The sequence below is a fragment of the Silurus aristotelis genome (assembly GCF_946808225.1).
Source record: "Silurus aristotelis genome assembly, chromosome: 12".
NCBI classification, from domain to species: domain Eukaryota; kingdom Metazoa; phylum Chordata; class Actinopteri; order Siluriformes; family Siluridae; genus Silurus; species Silurus aristotelis.
In genome coordinates this window covers 26,036,493-26,050,716 of record NC_139585.1, presented here as the reverse complement: position 1 = coordinate 26,050,716, position 14,224 = coordinate 26,036,493, and the positions used below count along the sequence as shown (strand labels likewise).

General features: G+C 36.9%; 1 protein-coding gene and 1 long non-coding RNA gene across 4 annotated transcripts in view; one reads left to right on the top strand and one right to left on the bottom strand.

Moving 5' to 3' along the window:
* The window catches only part of LOC310734703 (integrin alpha-M-like), a 266,739-nt gene that overhangs the window by 134,173 nt on the left and 118,342 nt on the right, over positions 1-14,224 (top strand). The window contains exon 1 of one of the 3 annotated variants that reach the window (XM_083557076.1): positions 12,066-12,163. The exons of the other annotated variants lie outside the window; for them this stretch is intronic. Within the exon in view, the coding sequence (XP_083413202.1) occupies positions 12,109-12,163 (55 nt within the window). The 5' untranslated portion in view covers positions 12,066-12,108. Of the gene's footprint in view, positions 1-12,065; positions 12,164-14,224 lie in introns of those variants that run through there. 3 annotated transcript variants of the gene reach the window in all.
* LOC310734807 overlaps positions 1-14,224 on the bottom strand; it is a 195,283-nt gene that overhangs the window by 73,119 nt on the left and 107,940 nt on the right. The window lies entirely within an intron of this gene.

Genomic DNA, 14,224 nt, shown 5'->3' with positions numbered 1-14,224 from the left:
GTGTAGCGAAACTGGAAGTCAGTGCCTGAAAAGGTTTTAAAGCAAACAAATGCTTCCAACAAACTTGCAAGAGAAGGCCTGGCATATTTGAGCAAGACAATGCTAACTGCATCTGCTACAACAGCATGACTGTTGTATAGGAGTCTGGGTGCTGAACTGACCTGCCTGCATTCTAGACCTATCACAATTTTAAAACACTTGGTGCAATTATAAAATGTATTATAAAACACAACAAAGGACACCCAGCACTGTTGAACAGATAAAATCCTGTATCTAACACATATGGCACAACATTCCTCTTCCAAAACTTTAGCAACAGTTCTCCTCAGTTCCCAGATGCATACAGACAAAGATGTGACTTTGCACATTGGTAAACATGGCCCTTTTTTTTTTTCCCATAAAATGGTCTATATTCTAGGTTGATAGGTTTTTTGTTCTATTGTGAATAAATATAGGTTTATGAGATTTGAAATCACCACATTATGTTTTTTATTTACATTTTAGTAAATAAAGTGCCCCAACATTTTGGGAATTTGGGGTTATCAGGGGTTATCAACCTTCTGCAAGAAAATTGTGAACATTTTTGCCAGACCGACTTGTTAATGTAATGGTGTTGCAGATTGATACCCAGGTGGAGGTGTATGAAGAGAAATTTCCTCTTTAGGAGACAATTGGAGGTGTCATAGGAGGGCTTGTGCTTTTGGCTCTTATTGCTGCTGGTCTCTACAAGGTCAGTAAAGATATAATCATAAAGGTCACATTTTTTTTTACCTTTATTATTATTTTTTTCCTCCAGATATTCTGTGCTCAGTAATATGTCGCTTGATCATTTGTTTGATCTTGCCTAGGCCGGGTTCTTCAAAAGCAACTATCAGAAGATGTTGAAGGAAGCCGGAGGGGGGGCTGAGGGAACCGAAAATGGCGCAGAAACATTAACCGAAGATTGATGGCTTTGCTCTACATTTCAGAAACATATTTAATCTCATGTGTAGTTTATCTTGTTAGAGTCAAGTCTCTCTGTAATTCTATAGAGAGGACACGGTGATAGTAATTTGATTTTGAATATTAGCATTAGCATCCTTTTTTAGCTCCTGCAGATTTAGGCAATGCTTGGACAGGCTTACAATACAGTGTGAAGGTTGTGGTCACCAGCAGGGTGACCACAGGTTTCTGCTTGCAGGGTTTCTGCTTGCAGGATCTGATATGACAAAGGTGGTGTGTTTTTTATACTTGATTCTATATCGTGATCTGTACATAATTTTATTGACATAATAAAAGTTGTTTCCTCATGATCTAGATATAACCATAAAACATTAAGGTTACCTTATTTACCTTTTTTTTTTTTGTCAGGTTCCCCTCTGGGACATCTCTCACTCTTGATGCAGAGAAAATGTCAATAGTTGCAGCTGGAAATTAGTAACTTTATCACAGACATTTGAAGGTGCAAGATTTTCTTGCAATACAATTACTTTGAGAGAAAACAGGTTTTTACATTAAGATCACAAGAAAACTAGGTCATGAGCTCTAGAAAACAACTTTTGTTCTGTCTAGAAAATGTAATCATAAAAAAAAGACTAAACCTGTTCAAGAAAATCTAATCCTGATCAAAAGAAAACAACATTTATGTTGAGATCAAGAGAAAATTGTCATGATAACGAGAAAACAATTTTCAATATGTCGAGAAAATGAAGTCGGGCTCACGAGAAAACAGAAAGGAAAAATGTATTTATTAAGAAAATAAATGATGTATAAATGTGTTGCGTTGCTCAGGCATGTTAAAGATGTAGCTTAATGTGTCATAATGGTAAAATACTGTATATACTTTTTGATTTCAAATGATAGTCTGAAGTTACTGGATTTTTATATATAATGAGTCTATCTTTAAAAAGCTCTGCATTTAAAGGTACGGTCACTGCATGCAGTCAAATTTATTGCATTTATTTAGCAACTTTAATAATAAATGCAATAGCAAGTAAACTCTAAAGAAAAAAGGAAAGAGAAAAAAAATACACCACACCAGTTTGTAATGTATAAAAACCATGAACCATAGCACATTAGAAGTAGAACTATATTTAGACTAAACAGTTGTGCAGAGTGTGGTGATATGAAAGAGGAAGCATGACTGAAAGGGTTTTGTCTGCACTGCTGCTTGTTAAAAAGATGTACTCTCAAATTTATTTGAAGAAGTGATCAGTTTTCAGGATCACTGTGTAAAAAAATGTCTGTATGTCACTATATGTTGGGCCAAAGATTAATAATTTAGACAACATTGCCGTTTTTGTCATGTCGCACCACCCGAAAGCTAAATTAATATAAAATTCTTGGAATCATCACTATATTGCCCGAAGTATGTGGACATTACACCTATACATACACCTACAGAATAATGCTGCAACGAGTCGTTCAAGGTGTTTTGAGTGGCGCACACGCTTCAAGAGTGGCAGAACATCACTGAAAGAAAACAAGAGAACAGAAAGAACTTCCACAAGCTTAACCCCCAAAACCTCCAGCTCAACCTCCTGTCTTTTAATCAATGTGACAGTCTTTAAACCATACATCGCAGGTATTACCACAGTCCTATAAACTTTCCCTTTCGCTCTTGCAGATTCTTTTCCATCACAAATCACTCCTGCCACTCTTCTCCACCCACTCCACCCTGCCTGCTCTCTTTTCTTCACTTCTCTAGCACACTCTTCATTACTTTGCTCTGTTGACCCCAGGTACCTAAACTCATCCACCTTCACCACCTCTTCTCCCTGCAACTGCACCACTCCACTGCCCTCCCTCTCATTTACACACATGTACTCTTAGTCTTACTCCTTCTAACTTTCATTCCCCTTCTCTCCAGCACGTACCTCAACCCCTCCAGGCTTATCCAACCTGCTTCCTACTCTCCCCACAAATCACAATATCATCCACAAACATCATAGTCCATGGAGACTCCTGTCTGACCTTCTCCATCAATCTGTCCATCACCACTGAAAAGAGGAAAGGGCTCAGAGCCGATCCTTTAAGCAATCCCAACTTCATCTTGAACCAGTCTGTCATTCCTACTGCACACTTTACTGTGGTCACACTCTCCTCATATATGTCCTGCACCACCCTCACACACTTCTCTGACACACCAGATTTCCTCATAAAATACCACATCACCTCTCTTGGCACCCTGTCATACACTTTCTCTAAATCCACAAAAAAACAATGCAACTTCTTCTGACCTTTTCTATACTTCTCCATCAACATTCTCAAAGCAAATAATGCATCTGTAGTGCTCTTCCGTGGCATGAAACCATACTGCTGCTCACAGATGGTCACCTCTTTTCTCAGCCTGGCTTCCACTATTCTTTCCAATGACTTCATGGTATGACTGATCAACTTAATTTCCCTGTAGTTACTGCAGGTCTGCACATCTCCCTTATTCTTAAAAACTGGTACCAGAACACTCCTTCTCCATTCCTTACGCATCCTCTCGCTTTCCAAAATCCTGTTAAACAATCTTGTTAAAAACGCCACTGCCATCTCTCCTAAATATCTCCATGCTTCTATTGGTATGTCACCTGCTCCTACTGACTTTCCAGTCTTCATCCTCTTAATTGCTGCTCTCACTTCCTTGTTACTAATCCTGTCCACTTCCTGCTTCACCATCTCCACACCATCCAACATTCTCTCTCTCTTATTTTCCTTGTTTAACAGCTGCTCAAAATACTCCCTCTATCTTCTCAACACACTCTCCTCACTAGTCAACACATTTCCCTCTCCATCCTTTATTGCTTTAACTTACAGTAGTTGCCCAATCATCCAACACCTCTTCACCACCACCACCAAGCCCCCATCTGAACTTTTCCCTGAATCTCACACTACAGTCTTCCTCCTTTAGTTTCCACCATGTTGCGAATTTATCTAGCAAAAAGGAAATATTTATAAGTAATTATAACGGGTTATAATTACTTATAAATATTTTAAATAAGTTGTTGAAGTGACAGTAATGGAATTAATGTTCCAATTATTTGGTCTCTTCGTCCACCAAACAGACACTATAATCTAATCTAATCTAATCTAATCTAATATAATCTAATATAATCTACTATAATCTACTATAATCTTATTAATTTTACAAAATGGTTATATACCAGGCCAAAGAAGCCATGACCCCCTTTACTTTATACCGTACAAGTAATTAAGCATGATCAGAATATTGCAATGACTTTAAAATGTGAGCGGCACTCAGAGACAATCACTTATAAAAAAAATACAGTGTTTAATAAATGAGACATACATATAAGAAGAGAAGAAGTTAAGAACATGTAGAAGGAGGAAGTAAAGGAAAAAAGATGAAAGAGAGAGAAAGAAAGAAAAGGAATGGCAAGCTTAACTTGAAAAAAAAAAAAAACACAACACGATATGAGAATCATCAAGAAATTCAAATTCACCCTAATAAAGGGGATCCAGCTTAATCCCGCATTTAAATGGTTGGTAAAACTGTAACTTGCATTAGCTTTTTGTGGAACAAGAGTCCTGATGCGGTAGACAAAGGAGATTCTTTAAGAATTCATTAAGAAAGGAGGGAGTTAGATGTTCTTCCAGGTTCTCCTGAAGATCAGAGTAGGAGAAGTTCTTAAAGCTAAAGCTTGCCAGAAGATCTGCCTCAAAGGGTTTGATTCCCGTCACGAAGAACAGTTCTTGAGCAAAGATTGGTGGGGTTCAGGACATGTAAAGGTCCCCGAGCAACACCCATCTTTTGTGGAATGGCCAATGCCTGGCATGAACTTTCGGAGGGAGAAAGTTCCTTTTGTTCTTGCGTTTGTGGGGTTTACCTGTAATACACTTTGGATAAAACTTTAGCATAAAGCATAAACTTTTTCACTTCATGATCATCTAACGTGCGTCCTTGTTTGGAAAATAAAGAACAGATCATTTTTAGATATATTTTGATATCAAGCCTTAAAAGAAAAAACAGCATTAAAGCAGAGGTACATTCATAAACATTTTCAAGTGTAATTATTGTTGAGACAGAGTTAAACACTAGATTTATATAAAAGGAGAAACACATTGGAGCGAATGGGAGAGAAGAGGGAAAAACCATTTAATAAAGATAAAATGAGTATATAGTTTGAAAACAGTTTGCTTGCATTCTTCACCATTATATGTAGCGAATTTAGCTCGCAAAGAAAAGGGAATATTTATAAGTAATTATAACGGGTTATAGTTACTCGTAAATATTTGATTCAAGTTGAATTGACGGTATTGGAATTAACATTACACTTATTAAACTGTTCGTCCGGCGAACCTTTTATTAACTCTATAAAAGAGGTATCTCCCCGGCCAAGAAAGACGCAACCCCCCTTTACTTTATACCGTACAATTAATAGAGCATGTAGTTCAGATCGAATGTTGCAGGAACCTTAAAATGTGCGCAACACTCAGAGACAATCACTTGTGAAAAATACGGCATTTAATGAATGAGACAAACACAAAAAAAAACTAACTACACAAACAAACAAAAAGAAATAAAGAAAATAAAAATGAAAATAAAAATAAACAAAAAGTTAAAAATAGGAAAAGGAGGAAAAGAGGGAAAAAAGAAGAAAGAAGAGAAAGAAAGGAAAGGAATGGCAAGCCAGTACTTTAAAATTAATCACACCCTAACTGAGAAATCGTCACAGAAATTTTAATTCACCTTAAGATCCAATAAAGGGGTTCACACTTAAATACGCATCTAAATTGGTTGGTAAACCGGTTACTTGCATTGGCTTGTTGCACAAGAGTCCGGATGCGACAAAGAGATCTTTGAAGAGTCAGTTGGGATGGAGTCAGATGTTCTTCCAGGTTCTCCTGAAGATCAGAGCAGTTGTTGTTCTTGAAGATAAAGCTTGCTGGAAGATCTCAAAAAGGATTTGAGATCTCGTCCCGAAGAGTCGCTGTTGGGCTGTTCTAAGCGTCAGACTCCCCGGGCCTTCGGGCCCCGGGGGTCCGAGCCTTTCTGGTCGAGCCGAGTGAGCGAGCTTGGTTTACTTGACTGACGTTAGTTAGGTTCAAGATGTTTTAAAGGTCCTGAACCCCACCCTGAAATTTTGGAGGGAGAAACTCCCTTTGTTCATGCATTTGTGGGCATGGTTTCTGGGTTATACTTGCTTTGGAGAACTCAAAGTTTTATCCAAAGTGTATCAAGATAGTATGGTACATTTTATGATCAAATAAAATGCACCATTGTTTGCAAAATAAGAAACAAATAATTTTGGTGATCATTTTGATATTAGACATGGAAAGCAAGGACAGCATTAAACAGAGGTACATTACATACCAGTTAACATTTAACTTATGTTAATACAACATTAGAATCTGGTGTATACAATGCACCCTTGTTAGGAAAGAAAGAATAAAAAAAAGATAATTTAAAATTAACTTTGAAATCAAAAAGAAGAGACAACATTAAAACAGAGGTATATAACTAAACCTTTTAAAGTGTAACTATTATTGACGTAGAGTTAAACACTTGCTTTATTTATGGTAGAAGATACAAACTAGATGTATGTTTGTGTCATGTGAAGTGGGACATTTTATTTATTAGTTAATTAATAAAAGAATACTCCCTTATGGTGTGTGGGTGTGTGTGTGTGTGTGTGTGTCTGTATATGTGTGTGTGTCACAAACCGACGTACTGGGGCTGAGTTCCGAGAGTGAACTCGGGGTGGTGTGTGTGTGTGTGTGTGTGTGTGTGTGTGTGTGTAAGGTATAGAGACTGGGTTGTGTGATCAGTTGAATGCTGCTTTGTGTGTCTTCCGGGGGGAAGAAGGAAATTCCTGAGACATGAAGTCTAAATGACACGTGCCAGACGCTACAACATACAAGATATGTACAGTGGGGCAAAAAAGTATTTAGTCAGGCACCTACTGTGCAAGTTCTCCCACTTAAAAAGATGAGAGGCCTGTAATTTTTGGTCTTTGGTCTTGGCCATAGTGGAGTTTGGAGTCTGACTGGTTGAGGTTGTGGACAGGTGTCTTTTATACTGATAACGAGTTCAAACAGGTGTCATTAATACAGGTAACAAGTGGAGGATGGAGGAGCCTCTTAAAAGAAGTTACAGGTTTGTGAGAGCCAGAAATCTTGCTTTTTTGTAGGTGACCAAATACTTATTTTCCACCATAATTTGCAAATAAATTCTTAAAAAATCAGACAATGTGACTTTCTGGATTTTTTTTTCCACATTTTGTCTCTCATAGTTGAAGTGTACCTATGAATAAATTTACAGGCCTCTCTCATCTTTTTAAGTGGGAAAACTTGCACAATTGGTGGCTTACTGTTGATTTCTGTAAAGCTGCTTTGAGACAATGTCTGTTGTGAAAAGAGCTATAGAAATAAACTTGACTGACTAAATACTTTTTTGCCCCACTGTATATGTCATATGGAATTTGGAAAACTTTATTATTTAACTAATGAAAAATGCTCCCTTTTAATGTGTTTGTGTGTGTGTGTGTGTGTGTGTGTGTGTGTGTGTGTGTGTGTGTGTGTGTGTGTGTCCATCCAGACGTACTGGAGCCGAGTTTCGAGAGTGGATTGTTTTATGGTTTGAAGGTCCCTGCTCTCCATCATATCAGCTACCTCTCTCCCTTTACCAGTCATAGTACCAACATTTGAAGTATCAACCCGAACCTCCACTTTCTTACACTTCTCCATGTTCCTGCTGTCTCTGTAAACATCTTCCTCCTCTCTCCTCCTTTGGCCAACAGTGGCCCAATTTCCACCGGTACGCTGTTGGCTAACAATACCTGTGGGGGTCGGAGGTAACCCTGGACTCGAGCGATCCAGTATGAATTTCTGATTTATGTCCACATATTTGATTTGGCATGTTTATGCTGGATGCCCTTCCTAACGCAACCCTGCCCATTTCTCCAGGCTTGGGACCGGCACTAAGAGTGCACTGGCTTGTGCAACCCTAATAGCTGGGTTTACCAGTAATAGTGAATGCGTGTTTTTATTCACATTTATCACGGAGACTCCTGTCTGACCTCGTCCATCAACCTGCCCATCACCACTGCAAACAGGAAAGGGCTCAAAGCTGATCCTTGATGCAGTCTAACCTCCACCTTAAACCAGTCTGTTGTTCCTACTGCACACTTTACTGCTGTCACACTGTCCTCATACATGTCCTGCAACACCCTCACACACTTCTCTGACACACCTGACTCCTTATACAGTACCACAATTCCTCTCTCTGCACCCTGTCATACGCTTTCTCTAAATACACAGACACACAATGCAACTCCTTCTGACCTTCTCTATACTTCTCGATCTACATTCTCTCATTATACTAAAAGTAGCCTTCGAAAAAAAAATAAACATGATGAAAAATGCATATTTTCATCCCACACCACTGACCTGAAACCACATTTGTAAAGTCGAATGTTGAACTGGAAGTTACACTTGAAATTCCAAAAAATCATGTGAAGTGCGTTTGATCATATTCAGCTTTATTATCCGCTTTCATTTTCATTTTACAGATACATTGAAAAACTTAACATTAAAACTAACAATAATAAAAAATAAAAAAAAAATGCTATATATTTCTGGTGGATTTAGAAACGGTTCGCAAAAACACTAATGCTCTTCGTGCCCACATGTTTATAGTGCAAATTTCATTTAAACTTGTTGATGCCCACAGTTAGTAGGTAGCATGGAAGGAAAGATGAGGCTGAAAACAGAAGTGGCAGTTATTTTCATATGAAAGAAGAAATCAGGGTAGAAGCTGAAATGCAGAAGGGGAACTTATTTTGATACACCAGCATTAATTTTTAATAATTCGAAGAAATAATATTACTTGTATTTATTGCCTTTTATATGCTCTATATAAAGAACACCTTTCCCATTAACTTTCCATCCTGGTACCATCTCAAGTGATTCATTAGACCAGACCTTCTTCTATTGCTCCATGGTCCTGTTTTGATGGTAATTTGCCTATTATAGTTGTGTTTGGTGTAGGACAAGGGTCACCATGGGCACTCTGATCTGCTGCTACACAGCCCAATGCACAGGAAGCCCTGATGCACTTGTGTGTGTTCTTGTATCCTGTCTATCTTTCTAAGCAATACAAAGAAATTTGCACCTATCTAAAACAGTGTTGCATTGTGATTTCCTCTGTCACATTTGCCACCTCCTCAGCTCTGTTTAGGTCTACTCTTTGGTTGCGCAAATGTAACGGTGTTGCAGATTGATACCCAAGTGGAGGTGTATGAAGAGAAATTACCTCTTAAGAAGACAATTGGAGGTGTCATAGGAGGGCTTGTGCTTTTGGCTCTTATTGCTGCTGGTCTCTTTAAGGTCAGTAAAGATACAGTCAGATAGGTGAGATTTTTTTTTATCTTTATTACTATTTTTTCTTTCAGATATTCTTGCTCAGATATATTTGGCTTGATAATTTTTTTATCTTGACTAGGCTGGGTTCTTCAAAAGCAACTATAAGAAGATGTTGGAGGAAGCCGGAGCAGGGGCTGAGGGAACTGGAAATAGTGCAGAAGCACTAACTGAAGACTGATGGCTTTTCTCTACATTTCAGAGCCATATTTAATCCCATGTGTAGTTTAGCTTGTTACAGTCAGTTTCTGCTTGCAGGATCTAATATAACAAAGCCACCTTTGTTATATTAGATCCTGCAAGCAGAAACTGACTGTAAATAAATGATTTTATGCTTCATACACATATAAAAATGTAAAAAAAAGATGTATAAAAAACATTAAACATAACAAATTAGAAGTAGAACCATATTTAGACTAGAGAGCACATTGTGGTGACATGAAAGAGGAAGCGTGACCAAAAGGGTTTCGTCTACACTGCTTGCTTGTTAAAAAGATGTACTGTCAATTGTATTTGAAGGTGCAATCATTTTTCAAGATCATTGTGTATAAAAATGCCTGTATGTGACTGAATGTTGGGCCAAAGATTATAATCAGACAACATTGCCGTTTTTGTCATGTCGCACCACCTGAGGGCTAAATTCATATAAAATTCTTGGAATCATCACTATATTTCCAGAAGTTTGTGGACATTACACCTTAACATACACCTACAGTATAATGCTGCAATGGGTTATTCTCTACTGCAGACAGGAAGAGACTGGATAAGCTGATCAGGAAGGCCAGCTCAGTCCTGGGGATTCCCCTGGACACTGTACAGGAGGTGGGAGAAAGGAGGATGGTAGCAAAACTATCATCATTGCTGGAGAAATCCTCTCACCCCCTGTATGTAACCGTCACATCGTTGAGCAGGTAATTCAGTGACAGACTGTTACACCCTAAGCGTCTGAAGGAGCGTTATAGAAGGTCTATAACCTTCAGCTATTAGACTTTGATATATATCAGCTATTAGACTTTACAATCAAAGCTGCTCCCAGTAAAACCAGTCACCAAAAATACAACTCTGATATCACTTTTTAGCTGTGCAATAACATTACCTGTGTGCAATATTACATGCAACATGTGAAATATTACCTGCAATATGTGCAATAATTACATGTGCAAAATATACAATATGTGCAATATTATCTGCAATATGTGCAATACCACCTGTGTGAAATACTACCGGCAATGCGTACTTTTTTCTGCTCTTATTGTATTTATACATTGTACTGTGTATATAATGTATATTATAGTATGTGTATATTTATATATATATATATATATATATATATATATATATATATATTTATTTGCATTTACTTTTTATTTCTTTCCTTTGCTGCTGTAACAAAAGAAATTTCCCCACTGTGGGACGAATAAAGGTATATCTTATCTTATCTTATCTTATTTTATTCAAGATGTTATGAGTGGCACAAATGCTTCAAGAGTGGCAGAACATCACTGGAAGATGACAAGAGAACAGGAAGACCTTCCACAAGGTTTCCCCCCCTAGAAATGTCGAAACCTCCAGCTATGCCTCCTGTCTTTTAATCAATGTCTTTAAACCATTCAACATCGCAGGTCTCAACACAGTCCTATAAACTTTCTCTTTTACTCTTGCAGATACACTTTTATGACAAATCACTTCTGCCACTTTTCTCCACCCACTCCACCCTGCCTGCACTCTTTTATTCACTTCTTTAACACACTCTCCATTAATTTGCACTGTTGACCCCAGGTACTAAAACTTACCTTCTTTCACCACTTCTCTCTACAAACACACCTCTTCACCACCACTGAGACTTTGTCATCCTATGCTCCTCCTTCTTCTTAAAATAAGTATTCATCACTGTCAGTTCCATACATTTAGCAAACTCTTGGGGGCCCTTGAGCAAGGCCCTTGCTCCACAACAACCCCAAAACCATAAAACTTCCACTTCCACAAAGAAAATGCTCTCCATCCAACCTCACTGAGCTCGAGCTGTTTTGCAAGGAGGAATGGGCAAAGATTTCAGTGTCTCGATGTGCAAAACTGATAGAGACATACCCCAAGCGACTTACAGCTGTAATCGCAGCAAAAGGTGGTGCTACAAAGTATTAACTTAAGGGGGCTGAATAATTTTGCACGCCCAATTTTTCAGTTTTTTATTTGTTAAAAAAGTTTGAGATATCCAATAAATTTCGTTCCACCTCATGATTGTGTCCCACTTGTTGTTGATTCTTCACAAAACATTACAGTTTTATATCTTTATGTTTGAAGCCTGAAATGTGGCAAAAGGTTGCAAGGTTCAAAGGGGGCCGAATACTTTTGCAAGGCACTGTATTTCTGGTGGATTAACTTTCCATCCTGATACCATCTCAAGTGATTTATTAGAACAGACCTTCTTCTATTGCTCCATGGTCCTGTTTTGATGCTAATCTGCCTATTAGAGTTGTGTTTGGTGTAGGACAAGGGTCACCAAGGGAAGCACTCTGATCTGCTGCTACACAGCCCCATGCACAGAAAGCCCTAATGTACTTGTGTGTGTTCTTGTACCCTGTCTATCTTTCTAAGCAGTACAAAAAAATTTGCACTTGTCTAAAACAGTGTTGCACTGTGATTTCCTCTGGTCACATTTGCCAACCCCTCAGCTCTGTTTACATTTTAAACACTACTTATGTATTCACTTCCTCAACAGTCGCTTTATTGTATCCACCAACCTCAGTCATTCTGAACCTGATGGTTGCACTTAAAATGTGTTGGAATCTTCTGGCGTTCATTTTCCTCCTGTCTGGTAAGACCAAACTAAGTGTATTTTTGTATAATAAAATATATAGTATTTATTTTTAATATGGTCAAATTCAGGTGCATTTTAGTCTTCAAATTAATTTCAATCCATGAGGAGGCAGATCTTATACACAGCCACATAAGGAAATTAATTAAATACTTTGCTGATTTTGGTTATGGATTATATGTATTATATAATATATATTTATCCTTATATTCATCATATACTGTATATTAATTAATAACCCTTACCCGACCCTGTGGCTTTTTTCAGCCACTTGATGTTTTTATTCGCTGATAACTTTACATGTGTTTCAGCTAATGGAATGATTTTTTGTAAGAAAATTACTTCTGCAAAAGTTTTTAAAAAAAAGATTTTTGAAAAATGATGCATTAGCAGTTTTCAATGTAGAAAGAAAACACCACTTCATGAGGATCTACCAAAAATAAATTTTAATCCAGGATTTTTTTTTTTTAATTGCCAATTAAATTAGTGACGTCACTAAAAATCCTGGATACATTTTTTTTTTGTAGTTTTGATCAGAACTGAGTTTGATTAACAGACTTAAGTAAAAAAAAGTGGAAAAAATATTGATCTGATATATTTTTACAGCACTTAAACTTAGTGACTTTTTTTCAGCCCAACGGTGGATTCTGGAAGGCTGGATAAGGGTTAATACATTATCAAAACATCTTGAGTCTATTTCTTTTATGCATAAGTTTTTTTTCCTTTGGTCATTTTTTCAAGACATTAAAGTGGAATGAAAATAGATTTTCAGCAGGAAATTTAACAGCATTATAATGAACAAAATACCCTTTTTTTTGGCAAGTGATGAGCACCATAAAAGGATAGTGTTTTGCAATTAGCTGCCTCCTTATTTCTCTTACTCACTCTCTCATTCTTTTTCTCTCAATCCCTCTCTCATTTGCAGTCATCTGTAATGAGAGGTCTGGCTGCTAAATGCCGTAAATATCCACAGCATCTCCAAAGCAATGTTAGAAATAAGAAAAGTTTAAATTTTTTATTGGTGATTTATTGATTTTGGTCAGAAGGGGTTGATTTATATTTTATATGGGCAGCTGTCAGACAGTATTTCCATTAGTAGTTATAATGTTTTACTTTTAAGCCTCCTAACATTGTGGGGTACAGTAATTGTTTTGCAGGAAAAGTAATGAAATGTAAAAAGAAAAAAAAAAAAGAATAACACAGATCCTTAAATGGCTTTTATATAATAAACACAAACATGGAATGTTATAAAATATTTATGATATCTGATTATTCTAACCATATGTTTTATTGCTAAACAACATAATAGATTATACAATATATAATTGAGACACTTATAAATGTGATTTATGTTTTGTAATTTCAAGCACATTTAATGTGAATGTTATAAATCTGTAAGGTGAGCTCCTCTCTAAAACAAGTGAGCAAAGAAATACAGTTAATAAATGTCTGACAGAAAATCAAAATCATTTGCTGTTGTTTACAGCAGATATTAAAATATTAAAAAGTCATAGTAGCATGCAGGATTACATAAATGGCCGAGCTCACAATTGTGCATGTGATAAATAATCACAATTCCAAACACATGCAAAGTCTAGTGGAAACCCTTTTCGGAAATATCAAGGTTTTTATATGGCAGAAGGGGGCTAAATTTAAAAACAGAGTTTAACTTACAGACATATGCATTGGTTAAAAAACAGCTAGATACAAGCATTACAATGTATCTGTTTTCTGGCATCACCATTTTTCAACACATTGATTTTTTTTTGTCATCGCTGCTACATTTCAAATAGCTGTGACCAAGCAATAATCTCTATTCTGGATAATATTGATAAGCAAACAGAATAAAATTGCAGCCTCTCAACCTGCATGCAACACTCTTTGAAAGTTCCTCTGTGGTTTTCTAAGTAGGTTCAATGTCCTAAATCGAGGGTGTTTGTTTACAGTAAAAACTTTTTTTAGATTCTATTTTTAAGTAATTTGTTTCCAGCAAGTGATTTAAATATAAAACCATTTCCGTGAAACATAAATATTAAAATGTGCACATTAAATAATTCTGTC